Here is a 25,488-nt window from a genome sequence, read left to right on the forward strand (position 1 = left end):
CTTCCCTCTCTCCACCCAACATGCCCGGTGTAACACTGACTGCCTCCCCCCAAGAGTTTCCCCCAATTCTTCTGCTTTTCTCCAAGTTATTTTAGTCAAATTCAGAAACACAAGGAAAACAAGCGCGCCGCCCATGACATTCCGGGTACAGAAAGCAGTGTGGGAAATAATCTGTGGTGTTTTCCTGCCCTGCTCGGAGCGTGCGGACTGCAGGAATGTACCTGCTTTCCCACGCCCTCCCGGTCGCTGTGGGCAGCCCGCATGGGCATGTTTCCTCCACTCCTCAAAATACCTGTGGCAGCTACCAAAATTATTAACAAAAATAAAATCTCAGCCATGGGACAACAATTCTGATCAACCCAGGCTCTCCTGACAGCATCGCTCACCCTGAACCAGCACTGAGCAGCTGCTCCAGACAAAGAGACACAACACCGCAGGGCCACAAGCACAAGGACATAGGTGTTCTGCGGTAGAAAGATAAGCATATAACCTGAACATCAGTCAGATCGTGAGAAAATACAAGGGTGAATAAAGAGTCAGACCAGCCAGTGCTAGGGATGGGTAGGTTTGGGTCAAGCGGGGCTGGGGTTGCACATCTGCTGCCTCTCACCCGATGCCAGGGGCCGGATCCACTCCTTGCTGTTCAGGTCAAGTCTCCAGAGGTCGTTGAAGGCGGCGTTGCAGCTGCTCTGCGTGCACCCCCCAAATACGTACATCGACTGGTTGGCGTCATAGTAACACGCACCTAGGAAAAAGCAAAGAGGTAGGTTAGCCAGCTCGCTCGCCTTAGTGGATTGAGGTAAAAAAAAAAAGATCATTTTCTTTCCCCACTGTGTTTCAGATGTGAGAAAAGCAGGCAGGCTGCCCCGACTCCAATAAACCCAGGCCAGCTTAGGGGTAACCCTGACCAGTGTAAACCTCCAGCAAGAACCTTCTAAGATGATTATCTCCTCAAGCAGAGCTGCTCCTGAAAGTGCAAAGAAAGCTGCCTTAGAGCTTATAGTTAATTAGATTAGCTCTGATTACCGCACTCGCTACACTTACCTTCCCTACACTTGCGCGTGTGGCTCACAGGGTTGCCAAGTTGGACCGAGAAACCAGCCTGTGCTCTCAAACCTGGTCACTTATTCTCTTTTGTTAAAGTTGACTGAATTTCATAGAATCACGGAATTGTTTGGTTGGAAAAGAACTTTGAGATCATCGAGTCCAACCATCCCTGTCCGCTACTGAACCCTCCCCAAGCACCTCATCTCCCCATCTTTTAAACCCCTCCAGGGATGGAGACTCCACCACTGCCCTGAGCAGCCTCTGCCAGGGCCCGAGAGCCCTTTTGGTGAAGGAATTTTTCCCACTGTCTGATCTGAACCTGCCCTGGTGCAACTTGAGGCCATTTCCTCTTGTCCCATCGCTGTCCCATGGGAGCAGAGCCCAGCACCCACCTCACCACAACCTCCTCGCCAGGAGCTGCACAGAGCGATGAGGTCTCCCCTCAGCCTCCTCTTCTCCACGATAAACCCCCCCAGGTCCCTCAGCTGCTCCCACAACCCCTGTTCTCCAGCCCCTTCCCAGCTCTGTTCCCTCCTCCAGACGCGCTCCAGCCCCTCCAGGTCCTTCTTTGGAGTGAGGGGCCAAGGACACTTGGCTGTGCTTAACCTCATTTCATCCGCTCTCACCACAGAAAAACACCACTGAAATACACGGATCTTGCACGAGCATCCCCTCCGCTTCTTAGGTGAAAAGATCAGGCAGTGAGATGGGGAAGAGGGAGGGAACACGATGCTTGACAACCCCTCAAAGATACCCAGGGAAATGAAGAAGAATTTGCAAGCGTTGGGCAGTTCACATCCCATCGCACCTCGGCACCTCTGACAAGAATTAAACATGAGAGAGCAGAAAGGACCAGCTCAGCTCATCTGCCTTGAGGATGAGCAAGATTCAAACGTGCTCAGAAAGTTTAACTCCTGTATCAAGAGGATTTCCCAGTTTCTGCATTTCCCTCCCCAAATGCAATGACCCCCGTTGACTTTGTAGGACAACCCCTGGCCTCTGACGTTCTTGAGACCCCTGCAAGGCCACGACATCTCTTCCATGGCTTCCCTCACTCATGGGAGGCAGGATGAGTGCCTGGAAGTAGACAAGCTTCCACCAGCTCCTGAGTTCCCAAGGAACTGAGGAGGGAAGGTGACTTGGTGATCGCCCAGCAGGTTCTTCCACAACCACACCCTCCCCCTGGCCAGGCGCTGTCAGCACGGGACGGCAACGAGTTTAAATTCACCCTTCCCTTGACCAGATACAGCCTAAAAAATCTCAATTTTGGAGTTTTCTGTAAAATTCTTCCCTATCTTCCTGTAGAGATTTGTTTCCATAGCCTTATCTGTCTGCTGGGGAGTTCCTCTGGTAGTTACTGCATCGCCTAGGACATATTTAATGGTCTTCAGACACCAGGATGGCCCCAAACCACTAAGTCCTCCATGTGGTCCCTCCGTACCACCCACAGGAGCACCAACATCTGTCTCAAAAAGGATTCGCTGCCCGAATCCTGCTCCAAATCGACACATCTCCCCGCAAAGCCCAACTTCAGACACCAGTGCCCTCAAAGAGAGTCATAATATCAACCTTGTCAACGTGACCAAAGCCCCCCCAGTGTTCATTATCAAGTCTAATAAGAGGAAAGCCCACAATAAATCACATCCCCCTCCCCCGTGCTCGCCTCTAGGAGAAAGCTGCAGTGTTTTATGTGCTGGGAACACAGAAAGGTCTCGGCCAGAGCAGGAGTCATCGCCCTTGTGCTGACAAGCGATACATGGCCCGACACAAAAAGCAAGAGGAAAAGTCGAAGTTCAGGCAGGTTGTGCAGGGCGTGAGGTAGTGTCTGGCCCTGGCTCGGAGACGGAGGTGAGAAGCAAGTGGGAACCAGCTGGGGCGGCTCCAGGTGGAGGAGCAGGCGTTGTTGTGAAAACAGTGAAGGACTCGTGGTGCTGGGGGATGCTCAACGTGAGCGAGCAATGTGCGCTCACAGCCCAGAAACCTCCCGTGTCCTGGGCTGCATCCAAAGCAGCGTGGCCAGCAGGGAGGGAGGGGATTCTGCCCCTCTATCCCTCCTTTGTGAGACCCCATCTGGAGGATTGTGTCCACTTCTGGAATCCTCAACACAAGAAGGAGATGGAGCTGTTGGAATGGGTCCAGAGGAGGCTACAAGGATGATCTGAGGGCTGGAGCATCTCCCATACAAGGACAGGCTGAGAGAGTTGGGGGTGTTCAGCCTGGAGAAGGCTTTGGGGAGACCTTACAGCGACCTTTCAGTACCTGAAGGGGCTCCAGGAAAGCTGGGAAGGGGCTGTTCAAAGGACAAGGGGCAATGGATGTAAACTAGAGAGGGCAGATTTAGACTGGACATGAGGAGGAATTTCTTCACGATGAGGGTGGGGAGGCCCTGGAACAACCTGCCCAGGGAAGCTGTGGCTGCCCCATCCCTGGGGGCCAGGCTGGATGGGGTTTGGAGCAACCAGAATCAGTGGGAGGTGTCCCTGCCCAGCGTAGGGGAGCTGGAAGTGGATAGGCTTTAAGGTCCCTTCCAGCCTAAACTATTCTATGATTCTATGCAGAAGGGCTGACACGCAAGGGCAGTGGCTTTGGTAAAAACCACTGATATTTACATATATCCAAGGCAAAAGTGAAGGTGGATGCCAGTGGCACCAGTCCTTCCTTCTCTCTCTCTCTCTCTCTCTCCACCAGTTACATAAAAACAGAATCAGAAGAGCTGAACCAACAGACACAGGGCTGCTCCAGAGCTTGTCCTGACACAAAGGCTTTTTTATCCCACCCAGGGAGGTTGTGGGGTCTCCATTCCTGAAGGGATTTAAAAGATGTGTAGATGGGACCTAGTTTAGTGGTCGACAGGTATGGTTGGACTCAATGATCTCAAAGGTCTTTTCCAACTAAGTGATTCCATCATTCTCTTTGAAACAGCAGCAATAAGAGAACAAAGACCTGACAAAGGATGCCTGGAATGTGGAGCTGAGACCCTGCTGTTGGAGCCAGAGAAAACAACTCAGACCAAACCCCCATGACAAGCCATCTCCACTTCCAGCTCCCTTTTCAACCAGTGCAAGCAAACCCCTGGTTTCCACTGATCCAGCCCCACAGCCCCGACTTTGCTGGCTGCACAGATGTACCTCCAGCATGAAAAAGCTCTTTCCTGCAGCCCCCCCTACACACACAGTGATGCTCCTCTCTCCCCTAGGAATGAACCAATGCTGTAAACAGGAGCATTCAAGCTCAGCAGGGATCTGAGGGTCCATCCCATCGCCTGACCTGGGCCTTGTCATGCAGATCCCCGGCTGAGAGGCCAGCAGCCCTCACACCCTTGGCTTTCACCAACAAGGCCAGGGTGCTTGGCTGGGAATGGGGGAGCTGGAGACTCGGGGCGCAGGAGGGCAATGGTGCTCACAGGGTGAGACCACCCAGCTCTTCCCCGTGTACAGCCACACAGTGTCTTTACGTGCAGCTGACCTGTCTTCTTCTCAACCCACGTCTGGCCAAACTAACACAACATTTGCCTCCACGCCACAGGACATCATTCAGGAGCTATGCCTAGGGAGGAGGATACATAAACAGTGGTGCAGTGGATTGACCTGGGGTGGGATTGAGAAGAAAATGTGGAACGGTTTGGGTGGGAAGGGACCTCCAAGCCCACCCAGTGCCACCCCTGCCATGGGCAGGGACACCTCCCACTGGATCAGGGGCTCCAAGCCCCATTCAACCTGGCCTTGAACCCCTCCAGGGATGGGGCAGCCACCCCTGCTCTGGGCAACCTGGGCCAGGGCCTCCCCACCCTCACAGGAAAACATTTCTCCCTAACATCTCATCTCAATCTCCCCTCTTTCAGCTGAAAATCATTCCCCTCATCCTCTCCCTGCACTCCCTGACCCAGAGCCCCTCCCCAGCTTTCCTGGAGTCCCTTTCAGCACTGGAAGCTGCTCTAAGTCTCCCTGCAGCCTTCTCTTCTCCAGCCTGAACAACTCCTCTCCTCGGATAACAAATCATGGTCAAGAGCATATTTATAGCTTTACCTCCTCCTAAAGATCGACCCCTTCCCCATTTTTATAGGGTAAGACCCCTCATAGGCTGCAGCGTCACCTCCGTGGGGACAGCACCAGCCAGCGCTTCCCACCCAGAGTACGTGATGCAAAGCAACGCTGTGGTTTTTCTACTTCACCTTTCCTGAAAGGTTTGGTTTCCTTAGAAATCTCCTCACTGCCTAATGATGACAGGTTGAGAGCCTCTTCCCCACGCTAACCCCTTGGCAAGCGCTGCTTTCACACACCAGCACAGCTCATTCATTACTTTTGAGGGGAGGTGGCAGCATTCTTCTCCTCTATTTGGGTTTCAAACCCAGGCCAGCCAGCCAGGCACCGTGACGTCCACCCGGTGTGTATTTTAATCCCAGACCAAAATAATTTAAACTGGTTCTTCTTCACAAGCCACTTATTAAAGCCACCAGAGCCGAGACAGATGGGTTTGGGAAAAAAGGAAAAGCACAACTCCAGTTTATATCAGCCTTGTAAGGGCGTAGGATAAATCAAGGGGAGGGTGGGAGTTCCTGGTGCCTTTGGATGGAAACGGCGGAAAATACTGGATGGATTTTCAGTTGTTTTTCCCAAGTCCCAGTAAAATTCAGTGCCCCCCAGAGTTTCAGTGTTGCAGAGTCAACGCATCTCTAACTGGAAATGACGGGAATAAATATTTCATAGAATCACAGAATTGCTTGGTTGGAAAAGACCTTGGAGATCATGGAGTCCAACTGTCCCTGTCCACTACCGACCCATCCCTGAGCACCTCATTTGACTGTCTTCTAAAACACCTTCAGGGATGGGGACTCCACCACATCCCTGGGCAGCCTCTGCCAGGGCCTGAGAATCCTTCTGAAGAAGTAATATTTCCTAATACCCAACCTAAACCTCTCCTGGTACAACTTGAGGCCATTTCCTCTCATTCTATACCTTGCTCCTTGGGAGCAGAGCCCAGCACCCACCTCACCATAACCTCCTCATCAGGAGCTGCACAGAGCGATGAGGTTTTCCCTCAGCCTCTTTTCTCCAGACTAAACAGCCCCAGGGCCCTCAGCTGCCTCTGGGGTTTGAAGACTCTGAGATCCAAAGGAGCCACAGAGCCAGCGTGATGTGAACGTGTTCCTGACTCCCCTCAGTGCCACACAGCAAAGCAGTGGAGAGTTTCACTTGGAGCACAGGAAAACAGAAACGAAGACCAACTGGAAGGGAAAACAGAATGCAAAGCACGTAGCTTTCGCTATAATTAAAAGGTGCTGACTTTTTAAACTCTGAATGCATCAAATGAAGTAACCTGTCGGAGTTCAAAGAATCATAGGATCATAGAATCACCAGGTTGGAAAAGACCCCCAGGATCATCGAGTCCAACCATTCCCATCAATCACTAAACCATGTCCCTCAGCACCTCATCCACCTGTCCCTTAAACCCCTCCAGGGAAGGGGACTCAACCCCCTCCCTGGGCAGCCTCTGACAGGGACCAATGACCCTTTCCGGGAAATATTTTTTCCTAATGTCCAGCCTGACCCTCCCCTGGTGGAGCTTGAGGCCATTCCCTCTCGTCCTGTCCCCTGTCCCTTGGGAGAAGAGTCCAGCTCCCTCCTCTCCACAACCTCCTTTCAGGCAGTTGGAGAGAGCAATGAGGTCTCCCCTCAGCCTCCTCTTCTCCAGGATAAACACCCCCAGCTCTCTCAGATGCTCCTCTTCTTCTCCAGCCCCCTCACCAGCTTCGTTGCTCTTCTCTGGACTCGCTCCAGAGCCTCAACATCCTTCTTGTGGCGAGGGGCCCAGAACTGACCCCAGGATTCGAGGAGCGGTCTCACCAGTGCCGAGTCCAGAGGGAGAAGAACCTCCTTGGACCTGCTGGCCACGCCGTTTCTGATCCAAGCCAAGATGCCATTGGCCTTCTTGGCCACCTGGGCCACTGCTGGCTCATGGTCAGTCGCTGTCACCAACACCCCCAGGTCCTTCTCCTCCTGGCACTTTCCAGCCAGACTTCTCCTAGTCTGGAGCTGCTCAGGGTTGTTGTGCCCCAAGTGCAGGACCCGGCATTTGGCCTTGTTAAACCTCATGCCATTGGTCTCAGCCCAGTGGTCCAGCCTGTTCAGATCCCTTTGGAACCTCCCGACCCTCCAGCAGATCCACATTCCCACCCAGCTTAGTGTCATCCGCAAACTTGCATTGTGTTCCCCATCAGAGAGAGGGCAAAGAGTCAGTGTGGCTACCCAAAGCCCACTGCTACGCAGCCCTCGGGTAAGAATGGCACCAGAGCCCTGCGGCAGCCCCTAGGGTTGGCGTTCCCGGCGCTCCCAGGATCACCACACCAAGCCGATGCTGCTGGCACCGTTTCCCCCAGCACAGGGCTGGGTTTTGGAGCAAACTTGAGAGCCGGCAGGACAGCGGCGCCGAGCAGGCAGGGCTGCAGATGAAAGCGCCCGGTCCCGCTGACTGGCACCAATATTTACAATCAGTGATGCCACAAGTCGCAGCATGATAAAACTGTACCAGCTCTCAGAAAGCTCAGCCCTATAACTGCCTCCATGGCTTGGGGTGGGGACAGAACATCACACATCTTATCCCTTTACTCCCTAAAGCTTGGTGTTCCTGCTCCTGGCAGCTCCGGGACTCGACACAGACAACAGGCAGCGATATATTAAGCAGGGTCGGTGACATGAAGAGCCATAACTCACAGAGAAAAGCTGCCCATCCTGTAAAACAAACAACATTCCAGCTCTCACCTCTCCTGTGCCTCTCAGGGTAAGTGCACAGAATTGCTTTAATGAGTCATCACGCTGGTGCCAGGCTCCTCAGACTGCACGGAGCAAAAATAATCAGCATTTAAAATGAGTCACTCCTCCATCAAAGGATCGATATTTCTGGCACAACTGCCAGCATTCCTCTGCTGCTGTTCTGTTTTCACATTCCTGCACCTCCTGACATCGCTCTCTGATTGCGGGCAGTTATTTCACCCCATGAGTCATTGCCCTGCTATGATCTTTGTAAGTTCATAAGTCAGGGCTAAAAAAGCATTAGATGACTCCAGCAAACATTATAGAACCATGGAAGGGTTTGGCCTGGAAGGGACCTCAAAAATCATCCAGTCCCACCCCTGCCATGGGCAGGGACACCTCCCACTGGATCCAAGCCCCATCCAACCTGGCCCTGAACACCTCCAGGGATGGGGCAGCCACCTCTGGGCAACCTGGGCCTCCCCACCCTCATCGTTAAGAATTTCTTCCTAATGTCTAAACCAAATGTTCCCTTTTCCAATTTAAAGCCATTTCCCCTCGTCCTTGTGAAAAGCCCCTCCCCAGCTTTCCTGGAGCCCCTTTCAGCACTGGAAGCTGCTCTAAGGTCTCCCCATAGCCTTCTCTTCTCCAGGCTGAACAACCTCAACTCTCTCAGCCTGGACTCGGATGGCAGGAGCTCCCAACCTTGGATCATCTCTGTGGCCTCCTCTGGACCCATTCCAACAGTTCCATCTTCTTCTAGTGTTGGAGACTCCAGAACTGGACACACAGGGCTCCAGGTTTGGTCTCACCAGAGCGGAGCAGAGGGGCAGAATCCCCTCCCTCCCTGCTGCCCCCACTGCTTTGGATGCAGCCCAGGACACGGTTGCTTTCTGGGTTGTGAATACACATTGCCGGCTCATGTTGAGTTTCTCCTTCCCCAGCAGTCCAAGTCCTTCTCCTCAGGGCTGCTCTCAATCACATCATCCCCCAGCCTCTACTGAAACTGTGGATTGCCCTGACCCAGCTGTAGGACCTTGCACTTGGCCCTGCTGAACCTCAGGAGGTTCATTATACTTGGTTTTCAGCCCCAAAAGCCAGGCATGAAGTAAGTCTTCCTGTAAGTTTGTATCTAAAAAATAGCATTGTTGACATTGTATAACGTTCCGTGGCTTGAAACCCCTTAGAAAACCTGCAGCTCATCCATAAAGTTGTTATCAGCTGTCACAGGATCAAAGACCTTGCCAAACGCTCCCTTCCCAGGAGATGACAGCGACTTCCATTAATTATTCCTTATCAAACAGGTTTTCTATTCCTCCCTTCAGCACCGATAGCAGCCACAGTGACCTCTAACTCTTTAAACCTCTCCCACTTGCCCCCTCATGCTCCATGTGGGCACTTCTGGGATGGTTCTAATATATCCTAGAAGAGAAAGAGCCCCAACTGCTTCTTTGATACTGGCTCCCGTTGCCTGTTGGCTTCAAACATCTCATGCCTGCTCGATGACGTCTTCCCACCAACATTGCAAATCACTCACCCCTAAAAAAGGGGTCTGATTCCTCCCTCACTGCCCCTCCTCAAACATGCTCTGACTTCACCGCATCTTAATTATTTTAGGTCATCGGTTTAGAGATTCCGTTTGAATTCCTGCTTTGAATGATTTGTAGCTTCGGTTCAATACTGGAATCCACCCACAAACACGCAAGGCTTTGTTGTAGGGAGAGAAGATATCACAGATCTGGAAAACTGCTTCGAAAGAAATCAGTTTAAGTCAGCAAACAAATTAATCCAGATTAGCTTTCTGTGCACAAAGTGCGTTAATAACGCTTCTGTAGCAACCAAGGGCTGCCCAGAGCCAGGTCAGGTAGCAAGGCTAAGGCTGATTACATGCCTCGAGGACAGTGGCTTTGGTACAACTCATCCTGGATGCGGCGCAACCACAGCACACGCAGAGCAAGCCCCAGGTGGGCAGCAGGATAAATTAAAAGAGCAAAGTGATCTGCAGTGCAATATTTAGGCCTTTTTCAGGTCAGCTCTAGCCTTAAAGCTCACCAGGCTGCAAATCTACAAGTCATTAATAAGCACTTTACTGATGCGGCTGCTCAAAACCAAGCCATGAACAGCAGTGCCTCTCTTACTCTTTACGAGGACAAAGAAATCTTTGAAGAGCACAATGACTTCACCAGAGCTGCCTGCAGCACCTCCTGGCCTTGCCCTGGCACGAATCATAGAATCGCTTGGTTGGAAAAGACCTTGGAGATCAAGTCCAACCATCCCTGTCCACTACTGAACTCTCTCTGAGCACCTCGTCTCCCCATCTTTAAAACCCCTCCAGGGATCGAGACTCCACCACCACCCTGCGCGGCCTCTGCCAGGGCCTGAGAACCCACTCAGTAAAGGCATTTTTCCCTGATGTCCAATCTGAATCTGCTCTGGTGCAACCTAAGGCCATTTCCTCTCATCCCATCGCTGTCCCTTGGGAGCAGAGCCCAGCACCCACCTCACCACAACCTCCTCGCCAGGAGCTGCACAGAGCGATGAGGTCTCTCCTCAGCCTCCTCTTCTCCACAATAAACCCCCCAAGGTCCCTCAGACGCTCCCACAACCCCTGTTCTCCAGCCCCTTCCCAGCTCCGTTCCCTTCTCCAGACGTGCTCCAGCCCCTCCAGGTCCTTCTTGGAGTGAGGGGCCAGAACTGACCCCAGGATTCGAGGTGCGGCCTCCCTAGTGCTGAGTGCAGGGGACGATCCCTTCCCTGCTCCTGCTGGCCACCCCACGGCTGAGCCAAGCCTGGATGCTGATGGCCTCCTTGGCCACCGGGGCCACTGCTGGCTCGTGTTCAGCCGCTGTCACCCAGCACTCCCAGGTCTTTCTCCTCCAGGCATCTTCCCAGCCACTCTTCCCAAAGCCTGGAGCTGCTCGGGGTTGTTGTGATCAAAGCACAGGACACAGCATTCAATCAGGGCAAGGAGAGCTTTTCCCAGCAGATACTCACTGTGCGAGAAGCGTTGTGTGATCGGGGTGCCGGGGTAGGGGTAAGTGCGACTCTCCCACTGAATATTTCCTTCTTGCACCGCTTTGATAAAGCCGTGATAGCACTGATGAGCCACACCTAGGGAAAAACAAGATGTCAGCAAAATTTTGAGCAGGTTAGGAATAAACCGGCCTGCACAGTTACACAAGCAGCGTGACAGCACTTATAAAGAACCCCTGTATAAAGATTAAAAATGTGCCAGTGAGAATTCGGGGGATTAAAGAGAATAAAACATAGGGACTCTGCAAACACAGAAGATCAGCAACATTCACTGATTTATTACGTTTCTCATGTCTGTCAGCCCTAGTTTGGTAAAGTGAAGCCTTTGTGCAAAGTTGGTGCCTTCGCAGAGCTGGTTTCAGCCGTCCTTGCTGCAATGCAAGCCTGTTGCCCCTCACCACGGCCCTGGAGAACAGAAGCTCTTCCCCTAACAGACCCAAGAAGACAAATCATGGGATGGTTTGAGTTGGAAGGGACCTCAAAGCCCACCCAGTCCCACCCCTGCCATGGGCACGGACACCTCCTACAGGATCAGGGGCTCCAAGCTCCATCCAATCTGGCTTTGAACATCTCAGGGATGGGGCAGAAACGACTGCTCTGGGCAACCTGGGCCTCCCCACCCTCACAGCAAAACATTTCTCCCTAAGATCCCATCTCAATCTACCCTCTTGAAGCTCAGAACCATTCCTCCTCATCCTACACCCGCCCTCCCTGATCCAGAGCCCCTCACCAGCTTTCCTGGAGCCCCTTTCACCACTGGAAGCTGCTCTAAGGTGCAACAATGAGTTTTTAAGACCCTGCACGCAGCTACAGCACAACAACCTAGAATAAACATGAGACATTGGTGATGGTAGCCAGAGTGTGTTAAGTGGAAATATTCCTCCTTTGCTGTGCAGGGGAGAGGATCTGGGCAACAACAGCTCCTCTCCTGAGCAGCTTGGCCCCACAGCTGCAGGAGTTCTGTCTCTGTGTGCTGAGAGCGGCCCGAGCCTGGAAAGAAAAGGCTCTGGCGAAGACTTGGACTGCAGCAGCTCAGCAGCGCTCGGCAGCATCCGCTACGGCAGCGCTGAGGGTGCCGCCACCTGCCAAGATTCTTTCCCAAGGATTTGCTTACTGAAAGCCCCGGGTCAGGAACACCCCCAGCGAGAAATCACACTCTGGGATAAGGAGCAGGAAGCTTTAGAGAAAATGAAGCCTGGGGTCCTCCGGCAGCTGGTCCCCAGAGCCGTGCAGGAAATGCAATCCCAGCAGTCGGGTTTCATCACAGATGTATCCTGATAGACAGGAAACATTAACCCAAACCAAATAAATCTAGCAGTTACCTCAAGCGACCCCTCTGCCTCGTGGCAAGGAGGTTCACAATTAAACTCTTTTTTTTGCTGTCATTGGTGTAAAAATGGCCGGGTCGCCCAGCACTGCTCGGCACCTGAGACTCAGACAACTCACTCCAACAGCACATTGTGCCTTGGGCTGCTCATCCCTCCTCTTCACTCCAGGATTCTTTCCCTCAGCTGCTTTTGGGGGCAGTCACCAGGTGTTTAGTCATTCCAGATGCATCCTTTGCATCTCTCAATGCTGCTCCAGGAACAAACACGCGTGAGAAAGCTCAGCCGAGCAGCAACTCAAGGGCTGTGGACACTTGAAAAGCATTTTCACACCACAGCTGAGCCAAGCCAGGGAGCTGGTGGCCTTCTTGGCCAGCAAGGCCACTGCTGGCTTGTGTTCAGCCGCTGTCACCCAGCACCCCCAGGTTCACTGGCAGGGACACCTCCCACGGGATCAGGGGCTCCAAGCCCCATCCCACCTGGCCTCAAACCCCTCCAGGGATGGCGACTCCACCGCTGCCCTGCACCCTGACACGTCTGCAGGGTCTCAGCTGCACAACCACCTTCGTGTCCCTTCCTTGCAAAGCCCAGGCCTGGCTGCGGCTCACGGCTCCTTTCAGCTCCACAAAGCTCTCCTCCCTGAGGAGGCCTCGAGTGAGGAAGCTCACCCTGGAGCAGCACCAGCATTATGAACTTCAACTGTTTTGAAAACTTGCTGGTGTTTTCTAGCAGACGATGAAAACGGAGCCGCGGGGAAGGTTTTCACACAGCTCTGTCAAGGGCAAACCAACAACTAAGGGGGAGGTTTCTCCTTCAGTCAAGAGAACCTCCCAGCGCATGGGGACCACATCTGATGCAACCACCTCGGGCACAGGACAAGAGAGCCTCCCCTCCCTCCTTTGGGCTGTTCTGTTGACACAACATCATCAAGGGCACCTTCCCCTCAGCTCCCAAGGGGAAAACCAGTCCACAAACTCCAGTGGCTCCCACTCAAAGCACAGAGGGGATGTGGGAGAAGAGCAGAGCCAAGAGGAAGGGTGGTGGGAGAGGCGTTTACTGTGCCATTTACAGCTACGAGAGAGGGTTTAAGTGCAAGCTTCAGGCTTCTCTACTCATTTTCAGGCTAAAGGCACAGGGAGGATGAGCTGCTCTGATGTGCGTGTCTTGATGCTGTGAACGTGTACAAAAGAGAGCATTTAAGGAACGAGTTTTGCCACCAAGCCTGGTTTTATCCTGAAATCTTGAGGAAAAAAATAGAAGGTTTTGTATCATCCCAGTGAAAATGAATGCAGAGTCACTGCATGGAGACAAACCCACCAGGAAACAAGTCCTGGTGTGTTTCACCCCCTCGGTGGAAGGATGGATGCAGGGCCAGCTGCAAGGCAAGCCTGGTGCAAACAGGAGAAGTGGAGCCACAGGTCTGATATCAGAGTAGGATATCACAGCCCAGCAGTGGGAAAATACACTGCATCAAGGAGGGACGGGGAGCTTTCCAGCTCTCTTGCTTTCCCAAGAAATCATGCGGAAGATGGTAGCAAAGTGAGGGATTGTGTTTGGCTGTGGATGATAAAGCAAAGAAACAGGGAGGATGCGCAGACCCCACAGGGCTTCAACTCGCATTCCTCTCCTGGCAAAGACCTGGTCTTTATATCATGGAATCAGGGAATGGTTTGGGTTGGAAGGGACCTCAAAGCCCACCCAGTCCCACCCCTGCCACGGGCAGGGACACCTCCCACTGGATCAGGGGCTCCAACCGCCATCCAACCTGGCCTTGAACCCCTCCAGGGATGGGGCAGCCACCACTGCTCTGGGCAACCTGGGCCAGGGCCTCCCCACCCTCACAGCAAAACATTTCTCCCTAAGATCTCATCTCAATCTACCCTCTTGAAGCTCAGAACCATTCCCCTCATCCTCTCCCTGCACTCCCTGATCCAGAGCCCCTCCCCAGCTTTCCTGGAGCCCCTTTCACCACTGGAAGCTGCTCTAAGGTGCAACAATGAGTTTTTAAGACCCTGCACGCAGCTACAGCACAACAACCTAGAATAAACTTGAGAGGAAACATTGGTGATGGTACCCAGAGTGTGTTAGGTGGAAATATTCCTCCTTTGCTGTGCAGGGGAGAGGATCTGGGCAACAACAGCTCCTCTCCTGAGCAGCTTGGCCCCACAGCTGCAGGAGTTCTGTCTCTGTGTGCTGAGAGCGGCCCGAGCCTGGAAAGAAAAGGCTCTGGTGAAGACTTGGACTGCAGCAGCTCAGCAGCGCTCGGCAGCATCCGCTATGGCAGCGCTGAGGATGCCGCCACCTGCCAAGATTCTTTCCCAAGGATTTGCTTACTGAAAGCCCCGGGTCAGGAACACCCCAGCAAGAAATCACACTCTGGGATAAGGAGCAGGAAGCTTTAGAGAAAATGAAGCCTGGGGTCCTCCGGCAGCTGGTCCCCAGAGCCGTGCAGGAAAGACAATCCCAGCGGTCTCCCCACAGCTTTCTCTTCTCCAAGCTGAACAACCCCAGCTCTTAAATCTGGGTAAAGCAGAAAATGCTTGGAATCCAAGCAATGTTTTCACACGCACAGAGAACTCCACAAATTAGGCATCACCCCACACGCTGCCAAAGGCGTTTCTCACCTGATGCCTGCTCTGCCTTCTCAGGAGGAACAAGCTACCCTTGTGCAGCAGCGTGCCTCATTTCCTACAAATTTAACTGTGGTCTCTTAAACTGCTTGTTTTTTAATGAAGCTTGCAATCTAAATGCACTTCCCCAACCAAAACATCACAGAAATCATCCAATGTATTAAAAAACACCAAGGGAGATGACGTTGTTTGTATTCTTCTCCAGACTTCACCTACCTATTGTTCTATCACACATCTAGCATTAAAATATCCTCATAAGGCGTCAGAATTAATGTTGTGCAGAGGCAAAACGAAGGATCTGTGCCTCAGGGCTACTCTTTCAGGAAGTCTGAATATGTAGATCTATACTAATATAGATTTTATATCCTACTTATCTTCAGCAGAGCTGTAAGAACCAGACACGTTTTGTTTCCAGCCTAAAGCTTAAGCTTCGGGAACATTAATTACTAAGCAAGACACAAACGAAGCATAATTACAGCCACATTAGACACGGGACGCTGGTAACGGGGTCTGCTGTGCAGTAGAGAGGGAGCCCGAATGCAGGGTCAAGAGCGCTGCACCCCAGCACTGCACACAGGGCATTCAAATGCAGCACAACCAAACGGGTTTCACTCTTTTGAAGTTCAAAAGAGGCCAGGGGGCTCAATTCTGCACCATTATTCAGCAAAGCAAGCGATCTGGTGGCTGTACCTATTTCTTGGCATTTTATAGAAACCAAATTTTTGAGTCAAAGGGGGAAAGCAACAGGTGAGGCTGAAGCAAAGCAAAAAGCAGCTGTGAGCCCACAATTAAACAAACACCCTGTCACTAGAGCTGGCTGTACCTTTGATGAGTCGATACCACTGTTTGCAGACAAGGGCAGCAGTTTTGTGCTCCTGATACGGCGAGAGGAAGGAGAGGATATATTCCAAAACCTCTTCTGGGAGCTCCAACATTGATCTGTTGTGCCTGGTCTCCTCGACCTCCAGCTCAGCATGTGGCTCATCGTCTTGCTCCATCGTCCCTTCAACCACAGCGTCTTCTGGGTCCACGGCCATGAAACCATCATCTTCACTGTCCGAGGAACTGGCCATGGCATTCCACTTCAGAGCTTAACAGGAGGGAAAAGACAACAGTAAGGTCACAAAGCAATTTCACAGGATCAGAAATGCACCTACACCAAGGGTCCCCAAGCTCTACCAAGCCGAGAGCTTTGGAGCAGGTGGGAAGTGGTCTAGGAACAATCTGCTCTCCATCGGTGCAGTGTTTTCCCAGGCTACTTCATCTGCCCCACCACTGCAGACAGACAGAATCAGACAAACAAAAGCAAACCCACTGGTGGAGCCTCTCCAGCCCTGCTCACTCGCTGGGCACCAGACAGCATCACATTGCTGTGCCAGAAGCCTCGGCTGGTTTGCACCACAGAGCTGGGAAAAGGGCTCAGGAACGGGATCCCCACCGAATCGTAACTGGAGGCGAGGCAGGATTGAAGCAACAGCTTTGCAGCCCTTCTTCCCCTGCGAAACCAGTTTTGCCAGCAAGCCCGCTTTACCCCAGCAACGCCTCGGCAGCACAGGGGGAAAAAAAAATCATGTCCTGTTCTCCCTTAACACCCACTTCCTTCTTCTTTTATTGAACACTCACATGAAGTTGCTCACTGACAGCAGGTGAAGAAAGAGAAACTCTCCCAGGATTTACTGCCAGTGAAAGGCTGGAATATCAAATCTTGCATCTCCAGCTGTTCAGAACATCTTAAGTGTAAGGTAATGAACCGATGACAGAAATACATCGGGAAATAAATCTATCGTAACAAGCAGCTGTGTCAGATCCAGCCGGTTGGCGTGGCCGGCAGCTAAACCCAAGCCTGTCGCTGCAAAACAAACCCCTGGACCCGATTTCTTAAAAAGCAGCCGACCTGTTTTGTGGAGAGCAGTGAGTTTTCCCTTCCAGCACCACTGAGTGAAGACCAAGGGATGCAACTGCTCCGTGACTGCACATGCATCGATAGCTCAGACCAAACTGACAGCCCACAAAGGTGATACAGGGACCTTCTTCTCCAGAAACTACAATAACAAATTCCCTTTTTATCTTTTCCCAGCACAGCATGTTGTGATGAAGGATCCAAAATAGGGCGAGGTCTCAGCTTTTACATCACTCCTAACTCCCCAAGGCAGAGGCTGCCCAGCCATCCCCAGCTCCCCGATCCACCAGGACAATGGGATACAGATCAAAACTGTCCATGGGACAAATCCCACCTGCAAGGAGCCCAGGAAGCAAACCTGCTCCTCAAGGTGACTTCTTGCCCTACATGATTAAATACAAGCATTTTGCACCATGCTAGTCATAAAATATTGCACCTCATCATAGAACCATGGAGTGGTTTGGGTTGGATGGGACTACAAAACACACCCAACTCCACCCCCGGCCATGGGCAGGGACACCTCCCACTGGATCAGGGGCTCCAAGCCCCATCCAACCTGGCCTCCAACCCCTCCAGGGATGGGGCAGCCACCACTGCTCTGGGCAACCTGGGCCAGGGCCTCCCCACCCTCACAGCAAAACATTTCTCCCTAAGATCTCATCTTAATCTCCTGTCTTTCAGCTGAAAATCATTCCCTTCATCCTCTCCCTGCACTCCCCGATCCAGAGCCCCTCCCCAGATTTCCTGGAGCCCCTTTCAGCACTGGAAGCTGCTCCGAGGTCTCCCCACAGCCTTCTCTTCTCCAGGCTTCTCTCCCCAACCTTATTTGTACCAAACTTTCAGTATTGCAGAAAATACGTCTGGAAGGAATCGAAGTTACCCAGTATCAGGAATAAACTAAGCTATTAAAAGGTTCCAGCAATGCAGACTCTATCCTCTTCTCCAGCTAAACCCAGGGTTTTCCCATCCCAGCATACACTGAGCCAAAGAGCCCTGGGAAAAGCAGACAGCGGAGACAAGGAGCAGAAATCTTGCCATGACAACTGATTCATGCTCAGAAAAATTATGTTTGACAGCATTACTCTCTGCTTCTGTCAGGTTCCCTGAGGAAGCAGCATTGGAAAATCCTAAGGGCTGTCAATCTCTGGGAGAAACCCCGTCAAAACGGAACTCACAGTTATCATCCTAACAGATGCTTGGCACGTTTTCCCATGTCAGAAATCCTTCTTGGAGTCAATGTTATGACAGAGGAAGGCTGGAACCCAAACGCTTTGACACAAAGCCAGCAAACCGCATTACACAGCAGATAACACAAATTCCCAAAGATTAAGGAATGGAAAACTAGAAAAAAAAAAAAAGAGCTGCACTAAAAAAAAAAAATCATTTCAAAACACAGAGTTGGGTCTTTTCCAAGCAAAAGCCTCTCTCATCATGAAGCGCATGTGCCGATTCCCATCCTGACACAGCATGGCAGGAAGCCAAAGGCTCCCAGTTCTCCAGCCTCGGGATGCGGTTTTGCTCAAGGCAGGGAGGTCGGGGGAATGAGGGTCAGTTCAAGTCTCAGGGCTTGGGCAAACAGGGAGCAGCATCTACCCAGGTGCTTCACACCCTAAAAACGTGCGAGGAAACCCAACGGAACACGTTGAGTGAGTCCAACGGGACACCGGTGGTTGACAGCTCCAACATACGCCGGGGCTCGACAGGCTCACATGCCACATCTGCTGTGCTAGGAAGGTCTGGAAGCAAAGGTTGGGTATTTCCCAACAGCTTTGATTTACCCTTTAAATACCACACAAAACCTGTCAGAGGAAGGCAGCTGAGAAGGGCAGGAACGTGTTTCTGGCCAGTCAGGGCTCTTTCCAGTTATAAAATCCCAGTTTCAATCCTTCGAAGCAACAACACAGCAACTTAATCACAGACGCAAACCGGCTCAGGGGTCAGAAAAGGGGCAGATTAGACATCAAGAAAAATTCCTTCACCAAAAGGGCTCTCAGGCACTGAAACAGCTGCCCAAGGCAGTGGTGGAGTCCCAGTCCTTGGAGGGGTTTAAAAGATTGGTGGATGAGGTGCTCAGGGATGGTTCAGTAGTGGACAGGGATGGTTGGACTCAATAAGCTCAAAGGTCTTTTCCAACCAAATGATTCTATGATAAAGCATCTTTAAAGCTCATTTTAAAAATGCAGAAGGAGCAGGGAAACCCCTCGATGCCTCCCAAGAGCAGATCTGGGGATGGAGAAGCTGCACTGGGTTTCATCTGATAACATTATAAATATTCAAAATGCATCCATTCTGCTGGATCCTCGTTTTCTAAACATTTCACCATAAGAAATAACCCCCTGCCAAGTTTTCACGCCCAGCTATGTTATTTTTCTTAAGGGAAACACAACTGGCAATCAACTCAACTCCTGAAAGGGAAGTCATTGTCAAAATAACCCTGCAAGCTCGACCTGCTGCGGATGCAGGTTCTGCTCTTATGCCATGGGAATAGTGGGACGGGAATAACCACCCTTAGATGGCAAAGGAGCAAAAGCCCTGTCCTAAAACCCTGCTTTAGCATCGAAATAGGAAAAAGAAACCCAGGCAGTCGGCACAAAAGTGCTAAAGCATCCCAGCCAGCTCCCATCACCAGTTACTCAGTAGATCCACAAGAAAAAAAATCCCATGCCAGTGTTTTTAATCACTATCTGATGAGCAGAACAGAGCATTTCTGTCCTGTTTGCATTTAGGGGGGATGCAGTAGGTGCTTTCTCACTCGTCCTGGCTCTGAAGGTGCTTTCTTCTTGCACCAAGACAGGCTTTGGTTTGTACACAGGCTAAAATTAATCCCTGAGCACTTAAAAAGCCGCAGTGATGGGATGTAAGCAGTTGTGTCTCATCCAAAAGGGTGTGCAATTCAATTAACTCGCCGGGATGGATACAGGAGTCCGTGCTTGGACCCATCGCTGTGAAGCCCAACAGGACTCCCTTGAAGCAACACCTTTTATTTAACACCTTACAGCCCCTCCTGCACTTAACTGCTTTACTATTCTGTCAGCAGGAACACTTTGTGGGGTTCAGAAATCACCCTAAAGCTGCACCGAGGGGGAATCGCAGCTGAAAACAACACGTAAAGGCACGCTCGAAGGGAAATCGAAATGGAGCTCTGCCAGCGCCGATCGAATTCGCTTGGCCCTTCCCAAAAGCTGCAACTCTGCCGGTTGCAAAACACTTTATAACCCCCTTTCCTTCTTTCAGAGCATTTCAATTCTCCCTCTCCCCTCTTCCCAAATGATTTCAGAACCTGCTCTTTATTTCACTAAAATAAATGATCCACTGCAGCGGAACAAACGGATGAAAAATACTAAATGCAGGCAAAAAACTAAGCCCTGCGGGGCTTTAAGGAAGCCCAGTGGCCACCTCGGGCAGCCCAGCAGCCAAATCCCGTCTCGATCCGAGGTTTCCCTACCTGCAGGCACCTCTCTGGCTCCCATGGACCCCAGTTTGCAGGCATGGGTGGCACTGGCGGTTCCCATCCCGAGCTGCCTCCTCCTCTGCGCGGCTCGCAGCCAGTTTGAGAAGCACTTGAACCCGCGGGGGTTTTGACCTGGCTGCTTTTTGGGTTTTTTTAAGAGTCAACAGATTTTAGAAGGAAAAAAAAAAAAAAGCCTCCAAGGGAAAGTTGCTGAATGAAAACAAGAAGCCGCGTAACAGGGCTGAGTCAGAGCGCGTTAGTCATGAGGGAATGCTCATTTTCACATGCCACACACAACTCTCTCTCCAAATATCATCAGACAAGTTGAGTTCTCACCAGGGAAAAAAGGGGTGTGAACAAGCCCAGCCCTGGCCGGCTGCTCTGGATGGAAGGGGAAAGGGATGTGCAGCACGGAACAGTTAATTGCACTCAGCAATCAGGGGTGACAGCGTTAATTTAGGGGTGGAAGACAGCAACTGCTTCAAACCTAGAGTCTTCTTCCTCCTTTGCAACTGCTTATTCCAGCACAGCGGGGGAGCACTTATGGGGACACATAGACCTCTTGGGCTCATCTCTCACCCAGCTTAAACAAAAGCCTGTTCCATCACACAGACACATTTAATAATAAATCTTGGGCTGCTTTCCTTGAAAAACATTCCCATCTGCACCACAAAGGATTGTTTTCCCTTATATTCTTGCTTGTTCCGTGCAGCTGTGCCATTAAGGACTTCGGTGGCACCTTCCTCAAGTCCAGTTTGGCATTTGCTGTACCAGTGGCCCTGCAGAAGCCCCGAGCTCTTGTCCCGTGATGCAAGATGGAAAATATAGCACTGCTTCCTCAGCAGAAGCAAAATGTTTGGTGAAAGGATCAACCCCAGGAGTAAAAGGCACTGTCAGAGGTTGCCCAGGGCAGTGGTGGAGTCCCCATGCCTGGAGGGATTTGAAAGATGAGGAGATGAGGTGCTCAGGGATGGTTCAGTGGTGGACAGGGACAGTTGGACTCAACCTCCAAGGTCTTTTCGAACCAAACAATTCTATGATCTGAAAGGTCTGTGGGAGCCTTGGGACAGGGGTAAACACTATTAAATCATAGAATCACTGAGGTTGGAAAAGCCCTCTAACCTCATCCAGTCCAACTGCCAGCCCAACTGCACCGTGGCTGCTAAACCGTGTCCCCCGGTGCCACCGCCACACAGCTTTTGAACCCCTCCAGGAATGGAGACTCCACCACCTCTCTGGGCAGCCTCTGCCAGGGCTTCACGTGTTCCAATATTCAAGTCAGGCCCTGGCCCAGGTTGCCCAGAGCAGGGGTGGCTGCCCCATCCCTGGAGGGGTTCAAGGCCAGGTTGGATGGGGCTTGGAGCTCCTGATCCAGTGGGAGGTGTCCCTGCCCATGGCAGGGGTGGGACTGAATGGGCTGTGAGGTCCCTTCCAACCCAAACCACTCCATGATTCTATGATTCACCAGTGGCACCAGCTGGAGCCGACCCACTGGAAAACCAACTGCTAGACAAGTTGCACAACGGGAGAAAATAAGATTCTAGTCAATAAAAGGAGAACAAAGGCTTTGGGAACAGAGCACTGAGCAATATCCTGTCTGTGCCACCATCAAGCACCTCGTCCAGGCGAAGGAGCGAGACCTCAGGGACACCTGCACGGCGCTTCTCTCCTTATCCTGGCAAACCAGGCAGTTACGAGCGCTGGGAAGCTCAGCTTTTCCCTTTAGCTGCCTGCCAACAGGAAACTGGGTTTTTTCTTTCATACAGGCCCTAGCTTCAGCCACAAAGACACAGGTTTCCTAAATTCTACCTGCAAGTGAAAATTCAAATACACTAAGCTTTCAGTGCTACCTCCCTGCCAGTTTTCTCTGTTAAAGCAGCGTTTTTACAGAAACTCCAGAGCCAAACTGCAAATTCCCTGACTTTTTTTTATGGTGCCATTTAACCTGCACCACACAGTAACAGAACAGCGTGATCACAACTGAATTTAATTGACATTTGTGTAATAAAAAGGTTTGGAGTTACCAGCAATCCCTCCCACCTGGAAAACATTGAGCCAACCCTCAGCTGCTCCAGATTTTCAGCTTGCTTTGATTCTATGCTTTCAGGAAAAAAAAAAAAAAAGTAGCAATACAAAATTAAACAGTAAAATTTATTGCACATCAGCCCAAAAGTCAATTCTGTCTGATCCATCTTCCTACAAAATTAAAGCACTGGGAATGAGAAATGAGGTTTATTCTGGATTTATTATAGGAACACAGACCTAGGCAGCACGTGTTTTAGGTACTTTTCACGTGTACCATTTGTGAGAACAAAGGGAAACAGTGCAATTTAACGACACCACACTTCAGGTGCACACAGTGAAACCCGCCACTGGAATTTGCTGATGGAATAAACAGAACAAAATCTTGCAATTGGCTAACAAGCTACAGGAAATATTAACAAATCTAGAGCCAAACCAAAAAGGAAAAGCACCGAGTCTGTAATGGGTTTAAGCTGGAAGCTTATAACAGCTTGATTTATTCCTGAGTCTGGGTAACTTCGATTCCTTCCAGACATATTTTCCGTAACACAGTTTGGTGAAAATAAGGTTTGGATGGTTCAGCCTGGAGTAGAGAAGGTTCATAGCAGACCTTAGAGCAGCTTCCAGTGCTGAAAGGGGCTCCAGGAAAGCTGAGGAGGATCATGGAGTACAGGGACAGGACAGGAGAATGGCTTGAAGCTGCAAGAGGGGAGATCGAGATGAGATTTTAGGGAGAAATGTTTTGCTGTGAGGGTGGGGAGGCCCTGGCCCAGGTTGCCCAGAGCAGGGGTGGCTGCCCCATCCCTGGAGGGGTTCAAGGCCAGGTTGGATGGGGCTTGGAGCCCCTGATCCAGTAGGAGGTTCCAGTGGGAGGTGTCCCTGCCCATGGCAGGGCTGGGACTGGATGGGCTTTGAGGTCCCTTCCTACTCAAAACATTCCATGGTTCTATGGCTCCATCTCCACCCATCCCTGCAGAACACTCATAAACAAGTTGAGATCTCCAGTATCCAACAATCCCCTCCAAATGCATCCTAAACAAAGGGGATCAGAAGACTTTCAAGTTTTTTGACAGCCTTATTACCCTTTAGACACCGTAAGCTCTGTAACCTGGCACAGCATGAGCTGTTCGATCACTGCTTCAGGTACCGCTTGAGCTCACATGTGCGCTGTTGGCCAACTAGCCCTGGGGTTGATCACACTGGGCGTTAAATACGTTTATCCTTAGGATAAAAAACCAATCAGGGAGGGTCAGGCATTTATCCACAGGGCACTGTGCTCTTCAGGGTCTCCTGATAAACACTCAAGCCTCCACATGAACGCCTCCAGCTCTGAAATCTCAGTAATCACTAAACAACACTACGAATCTCCAACCACATCAGAATTAGTCTGGATATCAGCCCCAGCCAGGCTTTTCCAGAGGCAGAAAGGGTCATTTGAGGACCTTAGACCCCAATCTGGTGCGTTGCAAAAACCGCTCTGTGCGGGTGCAACAATCAGCTGGGTCTGCACCTCGGTTTGCTCCTACGATCCATCCCTTTGCCTGGAATCACCCCCAATTCCGCAGGGCTGGAAATCAGCAGGATTCCAGGCTCACACGCTCCCTCTACCGGCTCCCGGCAAACCCTTAATTAAAATTATTCTCACTTAATTTCTAGCAAAACAAATCATCACGATTCATTTCAAAATGAAGGGGAAGCTGCCTGCTAGCCAGAACATGGGAACGATCCCTGAACGAGCAAATAAGAGGCTTTGAGGCTTGAAAATAGAGCGTTTTACAGGAAAATGTGCTGATGCTTCTCCTGTTGTAACACACACTGAGGATAAACAGTTTGACAGCAGCTGCCTGGATGTGATTTTCCATACCTACCCAAACCTGCCTGTGCTGATTCATCAGTGAGAACTCCTGCTCGATAATCACAGAATCATGGAATGGTTTGGGTTGGAAGGGACCTCAAAGCCCACCCAGTCCCACCCTTGCCATGGGCAGAGACACCTCCCACTGGATCAGGGGCTCCAAGCCCCATCCAGCCTGGCCTTGAACCCCCCCAGGGATGGGGCAGCCACCCCTGCTCTGGGTAGCCTGGGCCAGGGCCTCCCCTCCCTCACCATAACAAACCTCTCGCTGCTTTAAGCAGCAGGACAACCAAAATGCTTCTCTACTGGCTAAGACATCTATGGCACCAGCAACCCACAGCGAAGCAAAGATGAGCTCAAAGGTACTAACTTTCAGGCCAGAAAAAGAAGGATGTTCTGGAAAAAGCCATGTATTCCTGCAGGCTTGGTAGCCAAGGTTTAATTTAAATCGATCTCCGCAGCTTTCAGCCCGAGTGCTGACTGTGCAGCAGGGCGTGAGGCAATGTTTTCATCTTTGTTAGCAAGCAGGGCACCACAATATCTAATACCATCTCGACACAGACATTATCAGCACCCGAGCGGTGCAGACAGTGCTCTCCTCTCCATCTCAACTCCCAGCAGATGAGCTGCTTGGCTGTGACGTTCAGTGTGTGTCTAACACAATAAAAACCTGGTTTTGCCATGTCCACTCACCTGATCGCATTGAACAAATTCATATGCCACCTTCAAAGAGGTTTGTGTAATTCCTGCTGCGAAGCCTTTGATGGAAGCTGCCAACCGTGGAGTTAACCATCTCGCAAATACTGCCCAGGAGCAGGCCTGGATCGCACCAAAGGAAATGTAAAGGCAGGTTTGTTTGCTAAACAGCAGTTGAAATGATAAAGAAAATATTTTCTCTGTCTTCATAGTGGGAGTTTACATCAATAGGGATCTACTCAGCTAGAAAAACCCACATGTGCCTGCCCAGTGCAACCTTAAACGCCTTCACAGGTTACAACAGCGCAGCCTCCTTACAGCAGCAGCCTCGGCTGGCTCGTCAGCACCACAGCAGTAATTAACCCCATTTTACAGGTAAGGAAACAAAAGCACCATGGAGCTGAGGTCAAGCCAGTGCTGGGATTACAATTCTGGAGGTTTCTGGCTCCCTCATCTGTGCTGAAGAAACCAGGCACTGAAAAAAACAGGTGAAGACGAACACCCAGATAGCACCAGGAGCGCTGTTTTATTTATGACAGGAGAGCTGGAAACAGAGACGCGCTAACAAAACCAGAAAGGGTGGAAGGAAAGAGCAACATTTAAGAATAGCAAGCGCAGAGCTGAAGCGCTTGATACCCAAGAAGGGGCTTAACCATCAGAACGTGGCGGGATGCACCACCTGGGTTTTAGCAGAAGAGATCAACTCGAGAGGGCAAACACCCACCAGTCTCTGCAACGTGAGGATCTACAGCCCCTAGTGTGCTGGACAACGCAGTGGAG

At 51.2% G+C, this 25,488-nt stretch overlaps 1 protein-coding gene across 2 annotated transcripts in view; it reads right to left on the reverse strand.

Annotated features, from left to right (window-relative positions):
- Positions 1-25,488, reverse strand: part of FBXO42 (F-box protein 42) — a 58,040-nt gene that overhangs the window by 27,197 nt on the left and 5,355 nt on the right. Inside the window, exons 1-4 of one of the 2 annotated variants that reach the window (XM_069874526.1) lie at positions 20,130-20,237; positions 15,608-15,874; positions 10,791-10,907; positions 611-745 (exon numbers count right to left, since the gene is read on the reverse strand). In XM_069874526.1, the coding sequence (XP_069730627.1) occupies positions 611-745; positions 10,791-10,907; positions 15,608-15,874; positions 20,130-20,196 (586 nt within the window). In that variant the 5' untranslated portion in view covers positions 20,197-20,237. Of the gene's footprint in view, positions 1-610; positions 746-10,790; positions 10,908-15,607; positions 15,875-20,129; positions 20,238-25,488 lie in introns of those variants that run through there. The other variant, XM_069874525.1, reaches the window with a different exon arrangement.

Source organism: Phaenicophaeus curvirostris, chromosome 22, assembly GCF_032191515.1.
Source record: "Phaenicophaeus curvirostris isolate KB17595 chromosome 22, BPBGC_Pcur_1.0, whole genome shotgun sequence".
Taxonomy (NCBI): Eukaryota; Metazoa; Chordata; class Aves; order Cuculiformes; family Cuculidae; genus Phaenicophaeus; species Phaenicophaeus curvirostris.